Here is a 25,617-nt window from a genome sequence, read left to right as displayed (position 1 = left end):
GCGCCCAGCACAAAGAAGGAACCACGGAGTACGAATACGGGGCTAGTCAGGGGCACCTGTTGCCCCTCGTCTGGGGCAAGGGGGTTGAGTCATGGCCGGTATGGGGATTCGAGTGTGTGCACAATGGGCTCGGTCAAGATAAGCGAGAGTTTGGTAGGTACCCGATGAGATGACTCGGGATCACGCAGCACGGTCTTTGTCTTTGATTTGAGTGGATGTTCGGGTTGAAAGGGAAAACAGAATGGGCGGGCGCGTGATGTGAGTATATAGACCTAGGTCGCAAGTTAGAGGAATGGCGGAGTTCAGGTGTTGTGTCTGCAGCCATTTGTCATCCCACTATTCTCCTCGTACGCTGCAGCTGTCCTGAACCTCCGCCGAACTCGCCGAAAAACAGTTGCTCAGACGTTGCTCCGTGGAAACCAACCCAATATCCCTTCAGCAATCATCCCTTCAATTCGAGAAGTCTGCCGTATCGATCACGCGCCGTCGGAGGTGATTGGTTGAAGCACAGGTCTGGGAATCGCTTGCGAACTACGTCGACACACTCCTGACCACCAAGAGGGTGAGTAGGGTGAATCGGATCCGGTTGCGCTTACCTTTGAGGAAGACTGGCGCGGGATCAACCTCGACTGACGCGGTCCCTTGCGTCGCGAACTGGCCCGAATAGATATATAAACCCTTCAATTTCGACCTTTTGGTTTGGACCGCATTATCATCGACTTCTCCGTTGCCCCACATACTCGCACTACTTCACACTTGGATACCCCATCTTCACTATTCAATACTACCATCTCGTCGATATGTCCAATGCCAACACTTTCCAACTCTACGACCAGGTCAACGAGCTCAAGGCGTTGTTGTTCCACAACAAGGTGCGTTTCGCTCGCTCTTCGCTGTGCATGACCCGGACTGACTCTTCGTCGTCTCGATTACAGAACACCTTGACTTCCTTTACCTTTGTTCCCACAAGGACTGTTACCTGGAGAGGTGATATCGTCGCTTACAAGATCAGAGTGAGCCTTTCCAGCTCTATATCGGGGCTTCTTCCGGACGATTCGGGCTAACCTCTTTTCGGGACGCTTTTCAGCCCCTCTTGGCCGACGATAATGGATGCATGACCATTCGCATCTTGCCTAACGAGATGCAAGCCTTGATCGAGCTCGCTCATAAGGACAAGGTAAGCATCTCTGTACCTATTCATTAAAAACAAACTGCCCGGAACTGACGCCCACGGGCCGTTTCATCCCCACTTAGGACCTCATCGTGCGCCAGACCACCACCCGACTCTTCAACGTCGAGTCCATTCCCAAGTACGAGATCTCCCTCTGGCAAGATTCTCCCTTGAACAGCCCCATCGGTTCGCCTAGGATCGCTTTGCATCGATACGCACCGCTCGAGAAACGATGCGAACCGGACTGGAGGGAGAACGAGGGGTACCCTCCCTCAACCGCTATCGAAGAGAAAGAGAAGGCGCACGCCTGATCGGGTCGCACTGCATCTTAGATCGGTTATAATTTTCGTCTCACTCAGCATATCACGACTTCAATGTATCCTATGAGCATCTCAATCAGCATGTCATCTCATTCACATCTTTACGATCCAGACTAGGTCTACAAAGGGATGCAGTATATGGTTGATAGAGTTTCTCGCCAAACGTAAAGCTTACGTCATCATTTTGGTCACGCGAGGTTTCGTCACCGAGCTGCTGCTGCACCTTGAGTCTCTTTGATCACCACTACTGCACCTTTGTCCAACTTGAGCTCTTGATAGCATGACGGTGTTGCCTTGCAGTAGTATCACAGATCGATCTCTCCCTGACTTAGACGCTTCCGATCATCCTACATGCATCAATGATCTCTACGAACAACCGTAAGCTAGCTCTAATTGCTACGATCACTTTGATCGCTGTCCCGCTTGTCCTTGCCCATCGAGCAGATTCGGTCAGTCGGATGAGGAAATCATGACATATTATCGTCGTCATCTTGAGGGAACTGAAGTATTTTCTGCTGTATAACCGCTTATAGCATGGGAAGCTCGATAGCAAGATATCGGACGGAGAGTCTGCACATCACGGACGTCAGATTCAGCACGACAGTTTCCAGCAATGGGCGTTTTCCAAGCTGTTCCCGTTCAGTGCAAGGTGGAATTCGGTACTGGCTACCTTCTACATATCATCGTGAGTCAAAGTCAACCGAACACCGACTTCAAAGGCAGTTGACCCTTGACCGATTCCGACATTCCTTTCTTCGATCAGATTCCCCAACTTTATCCTCGCTCTTGTTCCCACCGAGCTCGACCCAGCGTCACTAAACACCATGATCGCCTTTGCGACCGGAGGGCTTTTAGGTGATGTCTGCATGCACCTCATACCGCATTCGTTCATGGGCGAATCCGAGACCAGCGCTGGGACCGTGATCGACGGGGTACGATATGTTCTGGTCGAGGAGAAGAGGAACATTATCATCGGGGTGAGCAGCATTTCCTTGCGACAAATGTATGGAAAAGGCTTTACTGAATATGTAGTTATCGATTTTCAGGGCGCTATCTTTGGCGGATTCTTTGCATTCTACTTTTTGGACAAGACAATGAGAGTACTCAACTCTTCACCTGGTGGGGAAGCTTCCGCTGGGAGCCATTCTCATCACCATCACCACCACCACGCACCTGCCGAAGCCAAGTCTACTGCCGTAGAGACTACCGTTTCTTCAGACGGATTGAAGCAGAGAACCAAGGAGAAGGCTAGCGATGATAATGTGATCGCACCGGTGGAGGACAAGAAGACAGAAGTGAGCGCGAGCTTGCGGTTGTCGGCATATCTCAACCTCTTTGGCGACTTCAGTGAGTATCATGAGAGATGCGAAATCGGCGAAATCGGCTGATGGCCAAACCCCCGCTATACTAGCTCACAATATCACCGACGGACTGGTGAGTCGATTTGCAAACAGCTTCCTTTCAAGGAGGTCGTTCGCTCATCACTTGTTGCGTTACAGGCGATGGCTGCTTCGTTCTATGCTAGTCCTCAACTAGGAGCCATCTCGACCTTTGCTACCTTCTGCCATGAAATTCCTCACGAGGTGGGTCTCGAAGTCTCCGCAAGTCATGAAGGCCTTCTGCTAACGATACGCCGCTATGTAATCAGATCGCCGACTACTCCATTCTAATCAAATCGGGTTTTACCAAGCGACAGGCGATGACTTCACAGTTCATCACCGCCATCGGAGCGTTTGTGGGAACATTTCTAGGTATCTGGATCGCTGAGAGCGCTGGTGCCGGGGGATCGACGAGTTCAGACGGCGCTGCCATTCTAGCTGGACGGACCGGAGGTTTCTTGGGGACTTCTGTCAGGCCCGCTGACTTGGTCATCCCGGGAACGGCTGGAGGTGCGTGCTCATATGGTTGTTGCTTCGTGCAGAGCAGCTAGTTAACCTGATCGTCCCTTAGGTTTCTTGTACATCGCATCGGTCTCGGTCATTCCTGAACTACTGGCCGAGAGTTGGTCTGGTAAGCAGACCATCAAAGAGGTTAGTCGACAATCGGTACAGGAGAAAACGACAATCATTAACGTTTAACGCATGTCACGTGTGGAACCCGTCTGACACCGCAGTACGCCTTCATGCTGTTCGGTTTTGGTGTTATGGGTTTGTTGGCTTGGAACGAATGAGGCGGCGTGTAAGATGCCATCGTCTGGCTATACAATCAGGACAACATACAAGAAACGAAGACGATGATACGAAGACGTGCAGAGAGTTCCGGGAAACTTATAGCTTGCTCTCCCTCGGGTTCTTGTCCAGCTCGGTCTTCCCCTGCTTGATAGCAGACGCAAAGGGACACCCACCGCCAACCTTGTCGAGCGGTTTTCCTTCCCGAGCCGCCTTGTTGACAAGACGTGAGAACCCCGAATCATCCCGATCGACTCCAAGCTCGATGAGCTTCCCGAACGCCAAGGCAAAGTCCTCGAAGAACTTTTTCTGGTCTTTGGCGTAGATCAGTACCCACTTCTTGAATTCGGGGTCTTCCATGAGTGCCATCTGCGGTGTCATGGAGTACGGCCGTGTCAGTTGAAGCAGACGGAATAGATGTTCAAGATGGTACTCACATCGGTGGGCAGCATCATGAGTCTCTCTCCGGCAACTATCGTCTCGTACTGAAAGGGACCGTCCCACTTTCTAGGCGTCCATTTCCGGGTTGACAGGAGCTTGAAGTATTGGTTCGAGAAGCTAGACAAAGGGACAAGATTCAGCTTGCATATATGAAAGTAGACAGCGAAGCCTAAGGTAATTACCGAGTCGGATTCACCACCCAAGGGCCGTCAAAGCCAGAACGATCGGCGTGACATCGACCGAGGTTGTGCGCTCCAGACAGGGCCACGATCTCTTGATCGCTGTATCCCATCCTGCCAAAGACCTGTCGCAGGTGATCGGCTCCCAAAGCCCCATCAGGTAAGCGGTCGCCAATGTTCCCTCGATGGTCATCCGCATGCGATTCATCATCATAGTCGGTCCGACCCGGTCTCCACGGCACCTTCGGACCCTTCATCGCCTCGAGTGCCGTCACCCCAGCTAGCGTCCAAAGGTCGGCGTGGGTGATCCATGGGTTGGCAGCCTGGATCGGCATGATAAACTCGATAGCGTGAACAAGACCGGCGTTGGCTGGATCGTCTCGCTCTTTGCCGAATCTCATTCCCGCTCCGTTACTTCCTCCGTTGTGTTCGACCAGGCTGAACGTCCCGCTCGCATGCCATGCCAGCCTGAATGTAACGTGATTTAGTAGTCGAGCGGCAGGTGGACGGAACACTAGTCGAGGCTCACCTCACGAGTACAGGTCCGGCCGACCCTGATACCGGAAAGCTACCCGTCAGCTGTGTCCTCTCAGGTCGATGGACTGCTTTGCCACTCACCATCATCATAACCTGGCTGTTCGAGCACCTCGACGATCTGCTTGCGGATGCCGTCGTAGTCGCCTTTCCCGACAGCTCTAGCTTGAAATTTGCCCATAGCGAATACTCTGATCTAGGTAATGTAGTCTTTTTGTAGGGAGCTGTATGTAGTGTGCTGCAATGGGATGATAGAGAAGCAAAGAAGGAGATGTATCGGAGTTGTAATCGACTTTTGCCATTATTGGTCCAAGGGTGTTGCTCGGTCACGGACGGCCGGACGTTCCGGCAACCGGCGAGTGACCGGCTAACGCGGAAGCAAAAAGCCAGCAAGCGGGGCCTGCGCTTCGTTGTAGTCGGGTTGACGTGAAACGCGACGAATCGTCAAGGCCTGCTCTTGGAAAAAGAGAAAGGGATGGACTGATATGATGGAGATAGGTTCGAGGATAATAAAATACAAAGGTAAATGCGGAAGGCGCAAGCAAGATTGAGAAGGTAGAAAGAGAAATCATCGATGAGACAATGTAGCGATGTTGGCGGTGACTTTTCAGAAGTTCCTGCGGATCTTGCGTCGACGGTGCGAAGTCAAAGCCGTATCGGAACAAGTCTTCCACTGAGTTTGCAAATCCTTTCATCAGTGAGTGGCTAGTTCATTATATGGAGCTATCAGACAACTCGCCTTGGCGTCACAATCCGCGGCATCGCTTTGACCGCTTGCGATGCCTTCTTGACATGTTTGCTGGGTGGAAATGGCTTGTCATCAGTGACGCCCTAGAACCTCATATGAGTGCAACTCTCAAAATTTACCCGGATCTTCCCGCATGTCTCCCAGGCTTGTTCGTCCAGCCTTTTGAGTAGAGAAAGGTCAACGATGAGATCTCCTTGTGTAACAGTCGCGTACCGATACAACATCGACTCACCCGCCAATAGCAGAAGCGGCGGGAGCGCCTTGTCCTGTAGGTAATGCAGGAGCATCAGCGGCAGTTCTTGATGTCGCTGCCGCAGTATTGAACGAAGCTGCGGTTGTCCCATCGGAGTTGGCTAAAGTTTGGGGCAACTTGGCACCAGGGTCCAAGGTCGCCGAGGGGTCATTGTTTTTGGCGTTGCCTTCAAATGCGGGGACTGTAGGATCCACTGGCCGGGCAGAGGCCGAGGTGCCGGAAGGGCTGACACTAGCAGAAGAGGCATCGGTCGCGTTTTGACCACCCGCTGGAGCGTTTCCACCCGCAGGAGTGTCGCCACTGGCCTTTACTCCGGCCTCAGCAGCAGGGCAAAGCGCGACATTGTTGGCATTCACGCTGTTCATGTTGAAGCGCCGTCAGCTCTGAAAGTGTGGATTGATGGACGACTATACTGACCTCACGCCTCCGGCAATGACGTCGAGCTGAACAAATACTTTATCAGTCAGGCTAGCAGGGTTTGTTAAGACGGTGGACTTACTCCGGGGATCTGATACATCAACGAGGGAGGATCGCAGGCATTGTTCCAGATCTCGAACGAGCTCACATCCTTGTTCCTTGGACTGGAGGTGTCGGCATAGATGGCAGGGAATTTGCCAGTGGGAGAAGGCAAATCGGTGCCAGCACTGGCTAGCTTGATCTGGAATGCTCTCGGGTAGTATTCCGGGCCAGCCTATCGTATTGTAGCAATCGGTTTCAGTGCAGTATATAGATTCCTCAGACCAATGGTTGGCGTACACTGGAATGCAAAGCTATTCGATGGTATGTTTTCAGTGAGCTGTAGTCCTGAGCAATCGCGAGGCAGCGGTGTGTAACGTACCGATGATGTTAACGCGGACGAGGTAGCTGCCCCCTGGCAAGCTAGTAGGAAGCTTAAAGCTCATAGACGGCTTGATCGTCTCAGTGGTAGCTGTGGGGTCAGTCGTTCCAGTCCTGGCGAACGCTAAAGTTGGCCATTGACCGGCCGCCCCATCAAATCCCCACTCATGAGTCTTGAACCACTCCATGTCAGCCCCAGCCTCTCCGTTGCAGTCATCGGCACACTTTGCCATGTATACCTGAAACGCCACATTCTCAGACCAGTAAGGACGACTGATCTTAAGTAAGACATACCTCGAGAGGACTCATACGGGGTGGGAAATTCGGTCAGGCTGCCATTGCAAATAGATCTTGAAAATCGACAAACCTTGATGGTTGTCCGGCATATCGTACCATCTCCACCAGGTGACGACAACCTCATCTCCAGCGTTGGCAGGAGCAGTCTTGGGGGCTGACGACTGGGTCTCACCTGTAGCGATGTTCGGGGCATTCCACCTGATCGGCGAATCGTTGGGAATAGGGCGTCTGAAGGAGAAACACTCAATTTAGCCAACCGGTGAGATTAGAGGGTCGCCCACTGACTGTATAGAGTTGAGTGCCCTTGGAGTACCGACAGTCGGTTGGGCTGTTTCCAGAACGAGTCGTGAGCGTCATCATGATCTGGCTAAATAACACCGATTGGACGGAATGGGAGTTACTCACTATTAATAGTTTCGTCTGACCAACCACCGTAGTCTATCCCTCCGATATTGATGTTATAAAGCAAAGAATGACTCCAGGCTGGGAGAGCTTTCAGAGCGACCACAAGTAGCGCGGTTCTGAAAAGCATAACGAGTTTGTGTTTGCGAAATTGCGAAATTAAAAAACAGCGAGCGTGAAAGAGGTGTACCGCACAGCGATATCGTCGTTTGAGTGATGATGATTCCGCCTATGTAATTTCCTGCCAGACCAACCTGCTTCACAGTAGGCATTGGCTTATATGGTGTTGGTACAACTGAGACATTGCGGGTGACCATAGCAACTCCCCTTGATCTTGCGACCAGTTTGAGGCGTCCTTTGCAAAGGATATGGCCCCCTCCTTTGATCTCCGCCTCCCCGTTGTTTATGCACAGCCGAGAATGTGGTGTTTCGACCTGAAACACCCAAGAATAGCGAGATGCTGCCGAGACAAGGACACATACGCCGAATAAGACTGGACATCGTTCATTATAAGGAGCACCTTTTGGCTCAATAATGTATTACAAAGATCGAGATCGAAAAAAAAGGGAGATGAACGTTCATACAGACGGTTGTAAATGATTCGACGGGATTGGAGCTACAGTATGGCGCACGATGACGCGATGCGCGAAGTATCTGATATTCGCAAGTTGTTCTGCGTCTGCTCCGCATGCAAAGATTTGATGTCATTTATTGTCCGGGACGAGTGCCTTCGCCAGTAACGGCGTCAAGCATGACTTGAAGGGCGTTGTAGTGCGCTTTGCCAGACCCGGAGGGTCGAGTGGCCGAGGCGCGAGCCCAGCGGGGTGTAGTCTTGTAAGCGGCCGATTTTGACGCCGCAGAGTTTGCGTTGAGATTTTGGTGATCGAGTTCGGTAGCGCTTTCGTCGGAATCGGAAGGATCGAGCATGCTCTCGATCGAAGGGCGAGTGGCGGTAGGCTGAATCGAATTGTTGAGCAATGCGGGAGAGTCCAAGGGTGTCATGAGGGCAGAACCGTTCCCGGCGGGGATGTCCAGGCAGGCTGAGACTGGCGAGACGCTCGACAATCCGCCGGTCGAATCGTCTACAGCCATGGGCGTAGGCGGGATCGAGACAAGAGATTCGTCCGAACCTCGACGTCCGAAAGGGACACGAGCGGGAAGTGGCAAGGGGGTAGGCCTGGGTTTGATCGATCGAGTGTTATTGGATTGTTGAGCTTGCCATTGAGCTGATGCGGCGTAGTCGATCCTATTTTGCGCAGGGATTGGGATGCTCTTATCCATCGCCATCTTTTGGTTCAAGTAGCTAAAAGCCGCGGCCGACCTCTCGGGGTAGCACTTGGGGCAAGCAAGTGCATACCTCTGAACGAGATCTTTGGGGAGGTACGAGTACGAAAATTTGTCTCGGATCTGAACCGTGGTCAAACAGTATCATCGTGGTTAGCCGTAGTTATGAAGTGATGAGCTCGTCATGTCCTGACTTACCATCGCCATGCACTTGTCCCTTCCTCCATGCCTGGTCGCAGTATGAGCGGCGGTTAACAATTCGTAGAACTGTTCGACGATCGCCACCCTCCTGTGCGCGTGGAGCAAGTATTTTCCGTTCATCCCGTCCATCTGATCGCCCTTGGGATCATCTGCGAGCTTGAATTGCTCGTAACTCCACTTCCTGAAAGTCGGAGGATAGTAGGGATCGTATGGATTCCTTTCGAGGGCTTCCCGGATATGAGTCGCCAGTTCGAGGTTGATGAGCGCTTTGAAGTGCTTTTGAGGGGAAATATTGCTGATGAATCCGTAGACGATGACGGAGCATTGGTAGTCGGTCATTTGCCCGTCTTTTCGAAGAGCGTGGGTAAAGTCTTCTTGTTTGGGAGGGAGATGAAGGGTAAGATCGATGGGCAGGGAATTTTTGATTTCTTTTTCTTCTCCCTCTTCCTTTTCTTCTCCCTCTTCCTTTTCTTCTCCCTCTTCCTTTGCGTCGCCCTCGTCCTTCTCGACCTTGGGCTTCTTGGCCTGGGTCTTCTTGGCCTGGGACTTTCTGCCCTTGGCCTTCTTGTTATCCTTGACCTTTCTGACGTGGTCGGTAGCCACACGCCTTTTGAAAGGAGGTCGAGACGATCCGGGCTGTTCGTATTCGTCCTCCTCGTCTTCGTCGATGTTCGCGTCATCCTGTTCCGAGGCCGATTCATCGTCCGACTCTCCCTGAACCGAAGCCAGCTCGTCGCCGGAATCTTCCTCTCGATAATTGGGTCGAGACTTGACCCTGACGTCTTCGTAGTCTTCGAGAGTGATCATGCTCTGCCTGGGCGGCAAAGACGGAAGACGCTGGGCGGGATCGCGTTGCGCGCCGCCAGTCGAGATCGTATCGGGAATCGGTACGCGCCTCACCTCCTCGTCGTCGGACGATTCGTCGTCGGACGATTCGTCGTCGGACGATTCGTCGTCCATGTAGACGTCCTCGTCCTCATCGGAGAGTTCGCAGAGATCGTCGCTGGCGAACGGAGAAAGTTGGTTACTGAATCCGGCCTGGCGCGGACTGATAGTCGGGACGATGGTGGTTGGATTGATCAACTGGAAGGATAAAGGATAGGGGTAAAAATGAACATCAGGACGGGGTAAAGGATGTGATTGATCGTCAGTCTCCGTAATCAGGGTCAGCGAGGTATCTACGTACCAGAGTGGTATCACAGCACAGGACGGCCATGATGGGCACGTCCTCGAGGTATGAAGGTTTCGCTTTAGCAAGACTCGCGATCAAGAGATAGGGGTAAAGGAGGTATGATTTCGCGAAATGGACTGAGGAGCGAAGGGGTTACAACGGGGTATGAGGAGATGGCCTTGCTCGAGGCGTAGGGGTTGCTCGAGGCGAGGTGGGAGAGGATGCTGAATGTAGAGGAGAAGTATAGGTGAAGGGATATGGACCGTTGGTGATATGGCCTGATATATGGCGATGGTGACGCTTACGGTGCGATTATTTCGCTGATGTTATGAATCTGTGACGTAGGGAGCGCAGGTCGATGATGTCAAGGAGCGTGGTATCCGGAGGAAGATGCGGTGAGTAGGGACAGTAGGTGAGCAGGTAGAGCAGGGGGAAGGTAGCTATGACGATGTTGATGACATCCAGGGCGGCGGGGTTTAGAGAGGACGAAGTGGTTAGTCTGAATCTGAACATATGTTTCGCTGAATCGGTCAACTCCTCCATGTGATCTCTTTGATCGACGAAGCACCCGTTACCCTGCTCTCGCTGCTCGCTCTCTCTCTCTCTAAGCGATCAGGTCTAAACCTAATCAATCGATCAAAATCTCGAAATCACCTCGACAAAATCAACAAACAGGCGGGAAGCGCACAGAACGGCGGCGACGATCCCCGGGGCGCTAGAATACTGGAAACGCGACTAACGGGCTGGCACTCGTCATCACTAGGTCCACTCGAAGTCCAAGGTCATAACTGATCCGAATAACATCCGAGATCCGAGATCGTACGAGAAAGTAAAGATCCCGCTTCCGAGATTATCGGTCAAATACTTGCTCAAACGACCACGCAAACCACCTACCCAAGGTCCATCTTGCTCTTTCGACAGAAACTCGTCTCAATCTCGCAGCCAACGGATACAATCAACCTCATACAATCGCAGTAGCCGGACCCTTTCCTGACGATCAACGACCCGATTCGTACCGTTCAAGGTCAAAATCGAAGCTAAAGACGACCGACCGTATAGGAAAGCCATCGCTGTCATGACTTCCACTACACCTGCCAAGGACTACCCTTACGACCGTACAGACCTCGAAGGATGGAGATTGGTCGTCTCGGAAGACTCGCATGGGCAGCACAAGTGGATCTACCTCGGACAGGACGATCCGAGACGAGAGACATGGGAACAAAGCCAGCCTGCCAAGTACTGGTTGGATCTCAATCTGGTAGGTTCATCAAGTTGATCACGAAAGCCTTCCCAGCGTTCATTCCAGCTTGAGTGCTTTCTGAAACTGCCTACAGGGAGCTCCAGAGTTACCGGAGCCGAAGACACCGATGGAAGCTGCCAGGAACGGGTTCGAGTTCTACAAGCGTCTCCAGGACGAGGACGGCCATTGGACGGGAGCCTACGGAGGTGAGCAAATCGCTAGCGTCTTTCTTCCTCATCGAGTAATATTGCTTCGGTATCGATCGGACTAACTGACCAAATGGCTCGGTGCCGATCTGTCTTCTTAGGGCCGATGTTTCTGATCCCTGGTGCGTAATTCACCGTCTCGGTGATTGTTCCAAAGCTCGGTACTGATCGTCATGACGTTGTCTCGTGATTCTCACACTCTCAGGCCTGATCATCGGCCTCTACGTGACGGGGAGATCGTTACGACCTGAACAGATCGTGGAGATGAGACGATACTTGTTTACGAAACGTCGACCTGAAGGAGGATGGGGATTGTAAGTCCCGAGAGCGGTCGCCCTCAAGATGCCAGGCCTGACCATGAGAATCATCTGGCTCGCAGGCACACGGCGGCACCACCGACGGCCTTTGGGACGGTCATGGTCTACGTAGCACTTCGTCTGCTGGGTACGGACAAGGATCTACCGGAGATGATCGAGATCAGGGCTCTTATCCACAAGATAGGCAAGTAGCTGACCTCCTCAGAACGATGCTGCTTCTGCCTAACCGTTGAATGTGGGCACTACAGGAGGCGCAGTCAGGGTTCCTTCTTGGGCAAAGGCGTGGTTGTCGATCTTGGGAGCCTACGAGTGGGAAGGCGTCAACCCCGTCCCGCCCGAACTGTGGTGCGTTACCGCTTGCTAGCCAAAGTCTTTATCCCAGATCGACGCTAATCACTTCGGTACTATAGGTTGTTGCCAGACTGGGTACCTTTCCATCCTCATCGTTGGGTGAGTTCGTCGTGCGACCCAGACCTGACAGGCGCATACTTATAGCAGTTGTGAAAACAGTGGATTCATACGAGAAACGTCTGTAGGTAGCTGTGCCGTCGAGGGTTCACCGGGTCACGCTGAAATGACAGAGGCTGCAACCAGATATTCCTCTAGGATATCTCTACGGCGTGCGTTTTGTCGGCGAAATTACGCCGCTCGTGGAAGCTATCAGAGAAGTGAGTCAATATTGAATGGGTAGACCCGAGAGCTAGAGCGCATTCTGATGTCGCTTCCGCATAGGAAATCTACATCGACCCTTACGACTCGATAGACTTTTCGAAGCATAGGAACAACGTGTGTGAGCTGGACATCTACCAGCCTCACCATCCGGTCCTAGACGGTCTCAACGAGATTTTGGCGGTTTACGAACAATGTCCATTGTCCCCTCTGCGGAAGATGGGAGTCGACCGGGCTTACGAACTCGTCGTCATGGAGGACGAAAACACAGGGTACCAGACCATCGGCCCGGTATCCAAGATGTTCAATATGGTCTGTCGGTGGCACCGAGACGGACCAGAATCCGAGGCTTTCAAGCAGCATTGCGCCAAGATTGACGACTTCCTCTGGATGTCGGGTGAAGGGCTCATGATGACGGGGACGAACGGTTCGCAACTATGGGACGCGGCATTCATGAGTCAAGCTCTGGTAGAGACGGGTCTGGGAGAAGAGAAACAAAACACAGAGGCCGTAGAGGGCGTGCTGGACTGGCTAGACAAGTGTCAGATGAGGGAGAATCCAAAGTGGTATGGCAAAGACTACCGGCATGCGACGAAAGGAGCCTGGCCATTCTCAACGCTAGAGCAGGGGTACACAGCAAGTCTATATATCGATCTGCTGCTGAAAGCGTGAAATCAGCTCAACATCCGTTGTTCGGCTGTATAGGTCAGTGATTGTGCCGGAGAAGGTCTCAAAGCCGTTATCGGCCTGCAGAGCCTGAGGTGAGTTCGATCCCGGTAACGTGAGCCGCATACACGGCTTAAACGCTACCCTGCTGCTTTAGCTACACTCCTTCGCCAGTAACTCCAGACCGGATGAAGGATTGCGTCGACGTGCTGTTGACGATGCAGAATCCGGATGGCGGTTTCGCCAGTTACGAGCTGATCCGTGGAAACAAGAAGATGGAATGGCTGAATACCGCGGAAGTCTTTGGAGATATTATGGTCGAGTACACATACCCTGAGTGAGTCGAACCTCGATTCTGCTGGAAAGCTTTATGTGACTGACACTGCGCAATAATAGATGCACCACGTCCTCGATTTCAGCATTGTTGCACTTCCTCCATGTTTGCCCTGACTACCGTCGTAGAGAGATCAAGTGCGTACATGACCGCAACGTGACTCTTAGATATTCGCGCTCATGACCGGCTGTCAACTTCACAGTTCGTGTGTTGACAAGGCCATCAAGTACGTGCATGATAAGCAAAAGCCTGACGGATCATGGTATGGCGCGTGGTAAGTCTTATCGCCTAGCGCAAGGATCGTCAATATCACTCATGACCGCTCCATTCCTCATAGGGCGATCTGTTTCACCTATGCGACCATGTTTGCGCTCGAATCCCTCTCGATGGCAGGCGAGACGTGCGAAAACTCTGAGAGCGTACGACGAGCTTGTGCGTTCCTGGCGGGCAAGCAAATGAAGGATGGCGGTTGGGGAGAGACATATATGGTGAGCTTATGCTTCTTAGCTCAGGACGTCGCAATAACCCCCGTCCTGTTGCGTAGTCGTGCGTCACCGCCGAGTACTGCCAGCATGAGCAAAGTCAAGTAGTCCAGACCGCCTGGGCTGTACTCTCCTTGGTCTACGGTCGTTACACCGACAAGCAGGTCATACGCCGCGCAGTCGACCTGATCATGAGCAGACAGCTTCGAGTGAGTTCGGCATGAGCCAGAAGGTGACGTGGACTATGAGGCTGAATAGATCCTCTTGACAGGATGGACGATGGCTTCAAGAGGACACCGAAGGTATCTTCAACAAGAACTGCGCTATCGACTATCCCAGTAAGTAGTAGTCACGCCCGTGGTTTCCAGTAGCTCCATCTAACTGCGCGGCCTTGCTAGACTATAAATTCTCGTTTGTCATTTGGGCACTCGGCAGGGCGGACAAATACCTGAACGAGAGTTGAGGCTAGCTTGGTAGCTTCGCCCGATCACGATATGCATACGATATACCCTGTATCCGAGTCGCACGATGCGTTGTCCGCATTTCTCGTGGCCGATAAGGTGAAACGTCCCGTGCCGGATCATCTCAGCGTAGCCGTCGAACATCGACCGGTTTGCCCAGACTATCACCCCAGCCTTGGACTCTGCGAAGATAAAAAAAAAACGCCTTGAAGCAGATTGGGTAGTAGTGTCATCTGTATTGGGTATTGCTACAAGTTCAATGTCGTCTATCCGTTCCCCGCGTGCATCTTCCTTTCCGATCGCCAATTATAGCTGGATCGGCTCGTTTTCGTCGGCAACCTTATCTCCCTTGGGCTTAGCTCGACCAACAGCGGGGTTGTAGATTGGCTCTCTCTTCGGTTCCTCGGTCGACCCCTCGGGACTCGATTCTGCCGTCTTGTTGGCAAACTCCGCTGATCCCGGGTTTACACCAGCTTGTCCAGCAGCGGCCTGTGCAGGTCCCTCACCTGGTACAGGTCCCTGACCAGGTCCAGCTCCGGTAAAAGGTTCAGCCTCCGCCGCAGCCTTGGCCAACGATTCTGGTGCGACTCCTCCTTCAGCAACTGTTCCTGCAACCATTGTTTCTCCTGCTGCTCCCTCTGCAACGGCTTCCGGGCCCTTCTCAGCCTTTATCCGCTCAAGTGCTCGGTAGACCTTGGATTGAAGGTAGTGAGAGTAGATAACAGCTGGTGCTTTGCCCTTTCGTCCGGTAGGTTTGGCTTTAGGGTCTGTTGCGGCAGGAGGTTCAGGTTTGGCGTTTGCCTTGAATATACGTTCGTAGTTCTACGTAGAAAGAGGAAATCGATCGGCTTGTCCAATCTGGTAATGAGGAACGAGCCTATCAATTACTCACCTCGAGAATCTTCTCCATCGAGTCGCCCTTCTTGACATTCAGAATCAATTGAGCTTCTTCAAACGACATCCCAAGTGATGAGGAGAGGTTCTGCGTTTTACCGCTACCGCCTCCCGCCTTCCCAGAATCAGCCACGCCCTCTGGCTTATGCCGTGCGTCTATAGAGTCCCAAGATTCAGTACAGCATCGTGCAAGTGGACTTCAAGAATGAACTCACTAGCGACTGCCTGCCGTCCGGCTTCCCTCATCGCCCGACCAAAAATTCGGGTAGCCGCCCATGCGATACGTGGGATGTTTGACTGGATACGGGTTCTCGTTAGGATTTTCCACCCCTCAGACGACATACCGGTCAAAACTGACCATGTTGAGGAGTTTGAGGGGATCTCGTGCGCAAGTGGACGATCTCAAGCTGAATAGAGCAGGAGGTTTCCGTGTACAAGATGCAAGATGAACGATGAACCATGATGATGATCGCGCACTTTCGGCTCTCGCTTCATCCCAAGTACCAGTCACGTGACCGAGACCAGGAACTTCGTTGCTACCGGTATACGAGTACATCTCCGAGCAACCCGACCACATGTGACTTGTATCAAGATCTTGTAGCTTGTAGTGATACAACAATTCCACTAATCGCATTCTTCGTGAACTTTTTGCGGTTTACCAAGCTTCGGCACCTGTTTCTGCGCTATCTCCTAGTTGCCAAGATGTTGGTGCGGGAAGGAACATGTTTGCCAACTCGGGCGGCAGGAAGATTGAATCTGATCCGTCGTATGGCAATCCTAGATCCATAACGTTCTATAACAGGGTCCGATAGCAGCTCATTAGTAAGATGTTCCGGAGAAGCGCACGACACAGGTATCCTTACCCCTTCAGTAATCCATTGTGGCAAGTTGGATGGACTGAAGCCGTCTTCTGGCCAGTTGAAGGGTCCAAGATCGTCCAAAATCGAGAAATCGACAGCGGAGTCGCCGTCCATACTCAGTAAGCTCTCCAATCCACGGTGGCCTGGAATCATGCCGTCGACGCTTGGCCCCGCTACCTGTCCATTGGCCATGGTACGAGGTGTACCTGGCGCCATGGTCGTTTCCCCCATCTTGCGACGGAAAGACCTGAGCATCAATCGGAGTGTAAGAGCGTAACGCTCGGCGGCGCATTCTGACATCAAGTTTGCCAGATCAGCGACTTCGGTGCTGATGAATTTGGCGGTGACCTGCGTCGGGAATAGAATGGCGATTTTGAGGAGGAAGACTGCAGCAAATGAAGCTTGTACCATCGTCTCGTGCACAGCGTATTTGAGGTAATGCCTAAGAGGGGTTTCGCAACGATTAGAAAGTGATAATAGTAGCAATGATACACAACATACCGAAGACTGGATGATTTGTAAGCCGACAAGCACTTGAGAGCGGCATCCTTGGCGCCGAAAGCCAATTCTCGCTGATCCAAGTTGAGCTTGTCCCAATTACATCCCCGTAGTGCGACACATGCGGTCCATAGCTGAGCATAGTACAGCTCGGCGTCAAGCAGCTTGACTAGAACGCTTTCTTCTTCATGTTTCTGCAGATGCCGTGTCCTCCATTCTGCATGCCATGCGAGCAGATCGTTTGACACTCGCCGTACAAAGTCGATGGTTGTAGTGTCGATGCGTCCGCGAAGTGGATGAAGATGTGTCCAGACCCGCACTGTAGAGACGCTGACTCAGCATGCGCTCGTGCAGACCGACCGGTTGGAAGCTTACCTTTGTGACTCATCAATTCGACGCAAGCGACAAGACGGACATCGGTTTCAGACGCCATAGGATGTGTTCTAATATGTCGTTGTGTCAGGCTTCATTCGCAGAGTGTAACATCACATGTACTCACAAAAGTTGACGAGCATTCCGAACAGACTCGTCATCCCGCAGCATTAGAGGCCGCCCCGTACCCAAGCTGACGCTGCAGATGCAAGATAACGATGAGCGAAAAAGTGCATCAACTACTGCGGCCTCGCACATACGTATGGTCGTTTAGGTAACAATTCAGCCAGATCCGTGCCGAGACCACTGCAGGGAGAACGAGCGCAATATAAGCTAAACCTGGTCTTACGAAGAATAGGACAAGGACGACCTACCCAGATCCCGTTCTTCCGCTTCGGTTCTGGCCTTGCCCCCTCCGAACGTGCCGACATCCTCGCCAAGCTTTTCCAGAGCCTTGTGCAGGTTCATGTCGAGCCCCATACGTAGGGCGTGTCCGCTTGGCAGCCATGGATCTTGCGACCAAGAGGCGAGGATGAGTACAGCCATCACCGCTTCTTTACGCACGACCGGACCAAAGAGCGTCGATCGAGCGATTCCCTGCGCTTCCTCCAGACATCGGGTATGTGTACGACCAAGAGGACCTGTTTGATTCTCATCAGTCCATGATTACGACCAAACGATTTGAGAGCCTCTATACTAACCAGCACCGGCACGAATCTTGGCTGCTACTGCCAGCATGCCGTCGAAACTAAAGGGTGTCCTCTGGACGAAACTCTCAAACTCGTCGTAGCTCGGATCGAATACGGGAATGAAGTAGTGACAACCGGAGAAGAAACTGGGAGAGCAGCGGGTCAAAGCCATCAGTTTGCATCACAACGAGGAACAACTGGCGCGGCTTACATGTCCCACAACTCCCTCGCTTCTTCCGGTGACACCAGCCCTTTCGTAACGACATCGGGAAAGGCGTTCCTCGGTGCAGGATCTGGCTTCTTCATCCGCTTGAACTTGAGCTGATTTTGCAGCACCCGTGGGGGGCTGAGGAATCCTTGCTGGCGGTTCTCTGCCTCGAGCTTGGCATTCTCTTTGGCAGCCTGATCGGCAGCGTTGGCCAGTTGATGCAACGCCTCGATCGGCGCGTTCAAGCTGGACCGGGGCAACGTGTCTTCCGATTCGTCGTCAGAAGAGGCGGCGGTTGAGGATACAACCAGGCCATAATTGGCGTATCGATGTGGAGGAGGTTTGAAGCCGGGCAATTTTGGGAACTCTTTCGGTTTGACGTCTTCCTCCATGTTGTCCTCCTCCATCTTGGCGATTGTCGCCTTGGGTACCGGAGGGTCCGGCCACGCGAAACCATCTTCGTCCCTGCGAGCCCGATTGCCATTGACGCTCCCGCTTCGAGGCGCCGCATGGCTGCCATCCATCTCGTTGCCATGCTTGAGTCCTCCTGCACTCGTCCCGACAGATGGCGAATACGTCACATCTATCCCGTTCCCATCCTGCACGAGGCCGACGCTACTCCCCGTATATCCGTTGGCCACAGCCACCTCGGTCAATGCGGCAACGGTCCCAGGCGAGAACGGATCCAGACGGGTTGAGTCCTGAGCTTCTGGAGGTGCTAGGTTGTTCATGCTGAACATGTCTGCCCCGGACATGTTACGCGAGGCGTGATGCTGCATCGGGAGCGAACTCTGCGAGGTCCCCATACCATCGTTTTGCGATGGCGAATGTTGTGGATAATTCAGCTGCGGTACATGCTGACTATTCATCTGGTTCTGCGAGAGTGCCGAGAGGATTTGAGAGAGCTAAGACGGCATCATCGGCGATATTCAACAGGTCAGCGTCATAGAACACCAGCCCGAGTTTTTCGTACTTGTCGGCAAACCACTCACCGTCGACTGCATCTGATTCTGACTCGCAGCCAGATGATTCACCGAGCTCTCGATGTGCATAAATCTCCCCTCAGGATCTCCTGCAGAGTTCCAACCACCTTGCATCCCAGTGCCCATCCCGCCGATGCTCATCCCGATTCCCATGCCCATACCCATCCCGTTCATCCGAAGCTGTCCCGATTGGTTCTGCTGCATCTGCGATCCGTTCCCGTTGCCATTCAACTGTTGTTGCAGCGAGTTGGAATTCGAATTACCGACCTTGGGCGGAGGCTTGGCAAACACGCATTCGAGGTTTTGCGCCGCACACCGGTTACAAGGATGGTCCCCCTCGCACCGGTTCTTCCCTCTGCGACAGTTGGTACATGCCCGAGCTCCCCGTCTCATGCCTTTACCACGACCGGGTCGCTCCTTTCCCTTTTTCCGAGTCTCGTCGTCCTTGTCCCCGGTACCTCCTCCATTCCCGCCACCGCCTCCTCCGACGCCGCTAGAGATTCCACGTAGAGCGCGTTTGCCTCGGGATTGGGATGAACCGTTATTTCCCCCACCCGTACCGGAACCTCCGTCATCATGGTCGTGATCATTATCGTCATCATCGTCCTCGTCGTCTTCGTCCTCGTCCCTGATCGAGACTTTGCGTTTCCTGCCACCGTTCCCGCTAGCATTGCCGTTGGTGGACGAGGCGTTCCCACCACCACCACCTCCATAGTACTGATGCGAATGCATCTCATCATCTTCCATCCCTGAACCGTTCCCAAACTTGCGCCTAAACGTCTGTGGTGGTTGATGCTGCTGTTGTGATGGGTGTTGATGTTGATGATGCTGTACGTCGAACCCGAAAGAAGGCCCCGCTCCACCCCCTACGCTTCCTCCGAAATGACCACCCGGATTTCGAAGCCCGCCAGAGTGCATGCTCCCGTAGGACGATCCCATCTCCCCTGTGGTCCCTCCCGCTCCGACGTTGTTATGGCTGGGCGAATAATCCCCATAGACGGATCCCCTGCTCCCCACGGAACCGTTCCCCTGGTTCTGGCCTTGATTCTGGTAATCTCTTCCTGTGTGCGACGATCCCCCTACACCCGTGCTCGAGCCGGTACCGGGCCATGAAGGGTTCGTCCCGGGCAAGAACGACCCCGTCCCGTTACCAGCATTGTGACCGTGAGCGCCGTACCCGGTGGTAGAGAGGTTGGAAGGGTTGACCCCGTTCCCGTTGTTGTACCCGTTGTGGCCAGGATGGGAATGCGAGTGCGAGTATCCTTGGTCCATTCGTACAGACGTGGATGTGGATGTTGACTGGTAAGCCCGGTCAGATCCGGAAGTGGTGACGAGGTCGTTCAAACCGCCTCGGCTTCTGTTCGAAGTGAAATGTTGCTGCTGCTGCTGCTGTGGTGATTGGTTCGTCTGCCGTCCAAACGAGTCCATCAACCGGGCAAACCTGCCTTCTGGGATCCTGTTGTTGTCCTTGTCCCTTTCCCTCTCCCCGTCGGCTCGTCGCTGATCGCAATCGCGGTTCCGGTCTCTCTCGTGGCGATCGCGTAGCGGCTGACGCAAGTGTGAAACGTATTCACCCTCGACGATCGGGGGTGGTGCGAGGGTGGATTGCGGTGGTGGTGGTGGTGGTGGTGACGATGAGATTGAGAGTGAGATCGAGGGTAACGGCCTGTTTTCGGTCAAAGGCGACATTCCCGTTCCTCCACCTTGGATGGAGAGAGAGGTCTGCTCTAGCTGCCTGCCTTCTATTTCTCCGCCCTCTGTATCTGTCGCTGTACAGGGAATGGTAATGATCTCGGTGTTTCGGTATTCGGTCGAGTGAGAACCGATCCGGGTATACCCTCTACCCTGGGTAGTGGTGGATGGTGTGGAGAAGGATGGCAAAGGGATGGGAGGTGATGGTTAGTCTCTGCGGGGTAGAGGAGGGAGAGAGCAGCGAGGGAGGTTATCGACGGCACAGGGACCAGCGCGAGGGAAGGGAGGGGTCACGCGCGCGAGAGAGAGAGGCTGCGAGCTGCGGGTACCAGTACGATCGAGGTAGAAGACCGTCGATCAGGTATGCAAGATACAAGAGCGGAGGGAATTGATGATGCAGTAGCCGGTAGGGGAAGAACAGTTATTCCAGCTCAACTTGCCTGCGACCTGCAAGTAGAAACGCGGATGTACAAGAAAGACCTGCTTCGACTGCAGCTATATGATGTGGCGAGCGCGTCACGACGACATTTTTCCCATCGCATTGTCCGTAAGGCAGACAAATCGATGCATTGCTCAAGGCTCAATCGTATCGTTTTGGAATACTACTTGCGCTATACGCAGTAGATGATGACTGTACCGGTAAGATTCTGGCTGGTAACAAAGCTGAACCCCTGTCTTGCTTCCCTTCCACCTTAAAAAGTAGAACGGCTGGACCTGCTATGAACCCGCGACCCGTCCTGATCCGTAGAACATCTCCCTACATCCTACACCCTAAACATCAAGCTACAGACGCCAGGATAGGTCGTCTCATGGTGTACCAATCCTCCTATCCGGGGTCGTTGATTTGACACTACGACGCGCCCCAGTCAAGGTCGGTCGACCATCGTCCATTCTGTCCTTCGGCTCGTCCCAGATTTTTAAACTTTCCCAAAACCCCCTTCACTCGCCTCCGTTTCGCGCCACCGCCGACCCGCGAGCCAACCGAGGGCGACGACCTCCGGTGCGACATGCGACATGATGTGCCTGGCTCTACGACACGGCCGTAACTCAAATACTGGAAACCAAATTCTGAAATCTCGAATCAAATTCACCGATCATGTCGTTTCGCTGCTCGTGGTCGAATGCTGGCCGAGGGGCGCGCAAAGCTCGGGGCCAGGACCTCGCGTGCTTCGTACCGAGGCAGGGTCTTGGCGGATTTTGCGTGGGTCGTGTGTGATTCGAGGTGTACATTGTCCTTCGACTGGCTGCGTCTGACGTGAGAGAAAGATGCAGAAGGCCGAGATTGGGAGAGTGTCTGGACCTGTACTATGATACGTTGATGTTGATGAGATGTTCGCTTTGATATCGATGGGACGAGATAGAGGTTACGTGTCTGAAAGGTTCTTCCTTCCATGCGCTTGCGCAGAAGCCCGAACGTCAAACGCCCACGCCCAAGAACCGCTCCTCTAGGCCTCTATGCGCTCCGCCTTGCAAATTCGAGATGTCCTCGACACCGCCGTCCCTGCGTTCATTATCTACGTGACGACCCTGGACGACCGACGCTTTACTCGAATCTACCCTTGGATCGTCCCGTCGCAGCTCGCTTTCACCTGGATAGAACGTCGGTCGCTCAGGCTCGGTTTGAAACTGAAGCCTGAGCTAGCCATCAGGTTTCCTGGGTTGACCGTGCTGGATGCTTCGGACCACGAGCAGGGAGATCATCATTGGAATGACGTTCGAAGCTGGGGACGGTCGGCTCCGACAGGTGTGGCACAGGGCGTATTGATGAGCACTATCGTGTACGGGCTCACGAGATTGGATACCTGCTGGATCCTTGCCATCCTGGTAAGTGGGGCTGCATGTCTAGAGTCTGGTAGCCGCTGACCTCTGTTGTCATTCGGAACTTGGCATTCAGAGTTTCTCGGTCCCAATGATCAGCCAGATCAACTCTCCTTTTTCTCTCTTCTTTTGCTCGTGTGCAATCCTCTTGGCTGGACAACAACCTCTCCCAGATTGGTCTACCGTCATAACGACATCGATCATCGCTTTCGTTGCGTTGGGAACGGTCTACCTCGGTCGGAAGCTTCGAGGAGATGAAGCGCGAGGAGAGCGAGACGGCAAAACGTCTCGTTTGAGCGTGTTCTCCGGGTTCGTGGGTACGGAGCAAGAATTAGTGGTGAGTCGCCCTGTGCTCTTCTGCGGAGAGACGGATGGCCTTGTACTGACAACGGTGAATAACATGGAAGATCGCGCTTGTGACATCGATCTTCTTGCTCTTGATCCAATCGTCTGAAATCCATACACCAACGTGGTCGGGCATTGGGCTCCTTGTTATAACTAGTTTACTCTCTGCGCTTTCCTCGATGGTTTCCGAATTGGCAGCAAGAGGAGAGGATCGACCACAGGGGCCGTCGTTCGTGCCATTCATCGCCCTTGCTATCACGATCGGATATCTTGCTCGCGGTCATCCTATCGACAGGCGTTGGGCACACCTGGCCTTGACTTTTGGTTTGGCCACAGCCGGTTCCGGTGCAGACGATAATCATGCCCGGGATTACAGCGAGATCGACGGGGTTGACGAGTTGGACACGTTGAAGGAGAGCGGAAAATCGTCCTCGATTGATTCCGGTGAAGCCCGGTGTGATGTCAGAGTCGACATTGGGGCAAGCTCAAGCGGCTCATCGCGAACATCGTGGAAACGTATGGGAATCACCGCTCTCGTTGCGCTGCCTATCGTGATCGCGCTGGGCCAACAAGCGGCTCAGTTGCGTCGCCTCGGTCACCAAAATACCGCGATGAGGAACGATGACCCAGAGGGTATCGTAAGGAGTCCAACCTGGAAATCTCGTTCAGACTACGACCTGTAAGCCTTGTCGCGAATCCGTGCCACCTGACTTCGAGGTCTGACTTTTCTTACGTGTTATCACCCAGCGTGATCTCTTACTACAACGAAGACCTAGAAACGATTCAGAATACGATCGAGCAAGTCAAAAAGCGGTTACCAAGCCAGACGACATCGAGGACGATCGTCTATGCAAAGGGACCAAATTCGGCTAGTCGCGCGGCAATGTCTGAATTTCTCCAGAAAATTGACGCAGACGAGATCGTGGCTTTGAAGACCGTCGGCAGAGAAGGGGAAACGTATTTGGTACGTCCTTGCTGAGTTGCCGTACGCGGACTACGACCTGATATGCGTCCATCTCAGCAACATATCGTCCGGCACTATTCCTCTACAGATTCACCCCTGGCCACGCACACGATATTCCTGCAACCTCACATCCCTTGGCCCGGCACTGCTTTCCCGCGGCTGGAATCGATGACCGCGAATACTGGCTTCATGTCCCTCAGTACATACGTGAACGCGAGCTGTCCTGCCGACGGTAGCGAGATCGACGTCCTAGACCAGGTACATCCACGCATAGCCCAGATATACTCTAGCTTTCAACAGGATTTGTGTCCATCGACGGGTTTCACGGTTGGTAATCGAAAGGGTCCTCTGAGAACTTTCGTGCGTCTACTGATGTATCCTCTTTCATCCGTGTCAGATCACGTGGTTTGGGCAGTTCGTGGCTTCGCGACAGCGTATCCACCGAAATCCGCTGAAAGCGTACCAAAACTTGCTGGACTACTTTGACGTACCCGTCGGCGAGGGAAATGAGAAGGAGTGGATCTGGGACGAAGGGTGGTGGAACAACTCGCCGGATAATCCGACGTTAGGTGAGAGACAATGTTTGCATGGATCGACGTGCGGTAACAAGTATTGACATTCGGCTTCGCGCTCAAAAGGTCATGCGCTCGAGCGATCTTGGCCGGCCGTTTTCGGCTGTTCCGATCTGAAGCTAGCACTCGAATGCAAAGACGAATCGGGCTCACATTGTATGTGTATGGATTGATACCAATGTCCTGGAGCACAGAGTACGGTTCGCCTTGCGTCCAACCACTTCGTAACAGTAGTGTGGTGTCATTTCTTGACAGTTGTTGCAAAACTGCTACAAATTTCTCGTGAGCGATGAGTGACATGGGCAGCAAGGACGCCACGAAATTCATGAAACACTCTGCTCGCTGCTCGGGCATATCGGCCGTCACTCGCTTGTTGGTAACGTAAGAGGAGGTCCGGCGTTGTGCCTGAGGCGATAGAACATGGGGCGGGCGACGTTCGTTGTCTCCCAAACCCTCAACTCGACCTCACTTGACGACGGCCGACCATATAGTGCAGATGATTCGACTCCAACGGGCGACGACGTGTTGCCTTGTTAGAGTGTTTATCGAGCTACGGTGTTGCAACGAAACAAAGCAATCCACTCGTCTCCCCGGAATGACGACCTGACCCTGTACGCGCTAAATTTCACTAAAGGTCCTCGTTCCCTAGGCCCGGTCAGAGCGGAAGAAGAATAGCAGCGAGTCAACCCTTGGACCTGTGAATTCACATGCCCATGTCTCCCATCTTTTTTCTCTTTGCTCAGTTTCGTCAAAGGACGTACATCGTGCACCGAATCTATCAGTAGCTCAGCAGTCATTCTCGCTCGCCAGTCTTGTTTTCATTCAGAGTCGGCAGTCGATAGGGACGAGCACTCGGACGATCGGTCGGAGGATAAGAGATAGACGACTGTCCGGATAAGCATCTCTCGTTGCATCTATTCCCGGCTCATAAAAACGGGAGGCCTGTGTAGAGAGACCTCTGCGGAAGAGCTCAGGCTCTACGTATTCCGATACTCGATACTCGCCTAGTCCGTGAGAGTAGTCACTTTGCAAGGCTCAGACGACGCAAGTGAGGCACCCGCAGGTCCCGATAGCTGTACCTATAGCTGGAGTGCCGACCTACCTCTCACATAGACGGCTTGTAGCTCTCGTTATCCACGTCTGGCCAGGATGACGGATCGATCACACCGAGATCGACAGGCGACTCATAGGGACCATCAACAGCTAGCCCCTATCGTCACCAATCCGGGGAGCTCTCAAGCTGCAGCTGCCGGGACGGGGACGGGGACGAGCGGTGCTGGGCATAGCGGGAGTGGGAGCGGAGGTGGGGGCGGTGGAGGTGGATTCTTCTCCAAGTTGATA

The 25,617-nt window shown here is 53.3% G+C and overlaps 8 protein-coding genes across 8 annotated transcripts; 3 read left to right on the top strand and 5 right to left on the bottom strand.

Moving 5' to 3' along the window:
* Positions 1-1,850: 1,850 nt before the first annotated feature.
* On the top strand, positions 1,851-3,887 carry HD553DRAFT_354528 (ZIP zinc transporter-domain-containing protein; the record flags this gene model as incomplete). Its single annotated transcript, XM_046183801.1, has 9 exons — positions 1,851-1,940; positions 2,103-2,176; positions 2,255-2,468; positions 2,538-2,838; positions 2,903-2,925; positions 2,991-3,074; positions 3,140-3,380; positions 3,442-3,521; positions 3,605-3,887. 9 exons carry the CDS (start codon positions 1,851-1,853, stop codon positions 3,659-3,661), a joined length of 1,164 nt encoding a protein of 387 aa, XP_046040459.1. The 3' UTR covers positions 3,662-3,887.
* Positions 3,728-5,082, bottom strand: HD553DRAFT_303475 (heme peroxidase). Its single transcript, XM_046178880.1, has 5 exons — positions 4,898-5,082; positions 4,809-4,833; positions 4,283-4,747; positions 4,097-4,217; positions 3,728-4,028 (listed from the first exon to the last, which is right to left on the bottom strand). Exons 1-5 carry the CDS (start codon positions 4,992-4,994, stop codon positions 3,759-3,761), a joined length of 978 nt encoding a protein of 325 aa, XP_046040458.1. The 5' UTR covers positions 4,995-5,082; the 3' UTR covers positions 3,728-3,758.
* Positions 5,083-5,644: 562 nt separating this feature from the next.
* HD553DRAFT_338523 (glycosyl hydrolase family 61-domain-containing protein) lies at positions 5,645-7,480 on the bottom strand (the record flags this gene model as incomplete). The annotated part of the gene is made up of 9 exons (XM_046182350.1): positions 5,645-5,720; positions 5,794-6,171; positions 6,232-6,257; positions 6,314-6,505; positions 6,571-6,584; positions 6,653-6,890; positions 6,963-7,176; positions 7,234-7,276; positions 7,354-7,480. The coding sequence occupies 9 exons, from the start codon at positions 7,478-7,480 to the stop codon at positions 5,645-5,647; spliced, it is 1,308 nt and encodes a 435-aa protein (XP_046040457.1).
* A 551-nt stretch (positions 7,481-8,031) lies between these two features.
* HD553DRAFT_354526 (uncharacterized protein) lies at positions 8,032-10,051 on the bottom strand (the record flags this gene model as incomplete). Its single annotated transcript, XM_046183800.1, has 3 exons — positions 8,032-8,757; positions 8,833-9,918; positions 10,022-10,051. 3 exons carry the CDS (start codon positions 10,049-10,051, stop codon positions 8,059-8,061), a joined length of 1,815 nt encoding a protein of 604 aa, XP_046040456.1. The 3' UTR covers positions 8,032-8,058.
* An 829-nt stretch (positions 10,052-10,880) lies between these two features.
* HD553DRAFT_303474 (putative lanosterol synthase) lies at positions 10,881-14,506 on the top strand. The gene is made up of 18 exons (XM_046178879.1): positions 10,881-11,264; positions 11,341-11,452; positions 11,554-11,574; positions 11,658-11,766; positions 11,832-11,953; positions 12,018-12,114; positions 12,180-12,219; positions 12,280-12,301; positions 12,364-12,437; positions 12,502-13,074; positions 13,144-13,199; positions 13,262-13,441; positions 13,501-13,575; positions 13,641-13,712; positions 13,776-13,926; positions 13,983-14,129; positions 14,192-14,258; positions 14,319-14,506. The coding sequence occupies exons 1-18, from the start codon at positions 11,082-11,084 to the stop codon at positions 14,381-14,383; spliced, it is 2,166 nt and encodes a 721-aa protein (XP_046040455.1). The 5' UTR covers positions 10,881-11,081; the 3' UTR covers positions 14,384-14,506.
* A 149-nt stretch (positions 14,507-14,655) lies between these two features.
* On the bottom strand, positions 14,656-15,688 carry HD553DRAFT_303460 (uncharacterized protein). Its single transcript, XM_046178878.1, has 4 exons — positions 15,634-15,688; positions 15,491-15,572; positions 15,274-15,431; positions 14,656-15,203 (listed from the first exon to the last, which is right to left on the bottom strand). The coding sequence occupies exons 1-4, from the start codon at positions 15,634-15,636 to the stop codon at positions 14,688-14,690; spliced, it is 759 nt and encodes a 252-aa protein (XP_046040454.1). The 5' UTR covers positions 15,637-15,688; the 3' UTR covers positions 14,656-14,687.
* Positions 15,689-15,930: 242 nt separating this feature from the next.
* On the bottom strand, positions 15,931-19,617 carry HD553DRAFT_266862 (uncharacterized protein; the record flags this gene model as incomplete). The annotated part of the gene is made up of 12 exons (XM_046177504.1): positions 15,931-16,068; positions 16,139-16,577; positions 16,637-16,952; positions 17,009-17,076; positions 17,133-17,204; positions 17,266-17,311; positions 17,380-17,646; positions 17,707-17,840; positions 17,906-18,367; positions 18,641-18,807; positions 18,895-18,958; positions 19,118-19,617. The coding sequence occupies 12 exons, from the start codon at positions 19,615-19,617 to the stop codon at positions 15,931-15,933; spliced, it is 2,673 nt and encodes an 890-aa protein (XP_046040453.1).
* A 3,761-nt stretch (positions 19,618-23,378) lies between these two features.
* Positions 23,379-24,451, top strand: HD553DRAFT_354510 (uncharacterized protein; the record flags this gene model as incomplete). The annotated part of the gene is made up of 5 exons (XM_046183799.1): positions 23,379-23,419; positions 23,488-23,704; positions 23,762-24,031; positions 24,102-24,273; positions 24,343-24,451. Coding segments are annotated over 5 exons (807 nt in total), but the record flags the coding sequence as incomplete, so codon positions are not given.
* Positions 24,452-25,617: the final 1,166 nt, after the last annotated feature.

The sequence above is a fragment of the Filobasidium floriforme genome, assembly GCF_021052385.1.
Source record: "Filobasidium floriforme strain CBS 6241 chromosome Unknown HD553scaffold_1, whole genome shotgun sequence".
Classification (NCBI taxonomy): domain Eukaryota; kingdom Fungi; phylum Basidiomycota; class Tremellomycetes; order Filobasidiales; family Filobasidiaceae; genus Filobasidium; species Filobasidium floriforme.
This window is presented reverse-complemented; position numbering and strand designations above follow the sequence as displayed.

Excerpts from the sequence above, each read along its gene's own strand:
- HD553DRAFT_303475 (XM_046178880.1), bottom strand. The coding sequence starts at position 4,994 with ATGGGCAAATTTCAAGCTAGAGCTGTCGGGAAAGGCGACTACGACGGC. Across the intron at positions 4,218-4,282 it reads TGGGTGGTGAATCCGACTCG|CTTCTCGAACCAATACTTCA; the intron begins GTAATTACCTTA and ends CCCTTTGTCTAG. Across the intron at positions 4,029-4,096 it reads TCATGATGCTGCCCACCGAT|ATGGCACTCATGGAAGACCC; the intron begins GTGAGTACCATC and ends ATGACACCGCAG.
- HD553DRAFT_303460 (XM_046178878.1), bottom strand. Across the intron at positions 15,432-15,490 it reads CGGACGGCAGGCAGTCGCTA|ACGCACGGCATAAGCCAGAG; the intron begins GTGAGTTCATTC and ends GGGACTCTATAG. Across the intron at positions 15,204-15,273 it reads CGATGGAGAAGATTCTCGAG|AACTACGAACGTATATTCAA; the intron begins GTGAGTAATTGA and ends CTTTCTACGTAG.
- HD553DRAFT_303474 (XM_046178879.1), top strand. The coding sequence starts at position 11,082 with ATGACTTCCACTACACCTGCCAAGGACTACCCTTACGACCGTACAGAC. Across the intron at positions 12,220-12,279 it reads CTTTCCATCCTCATCGTTGG|TGGATTCATACGAGAAACGT; the intron begins GTGAGTTCGTCG and ends TTGTGAAAACAG. Across the intron at positions 13,927-13,982 it reads GTTGGGGAGAGACATATATG|TCGTGCGTCACCGCCGAGTA; the intron begins GTGAGCTTATGC and ends CCTGTTGCGTAG.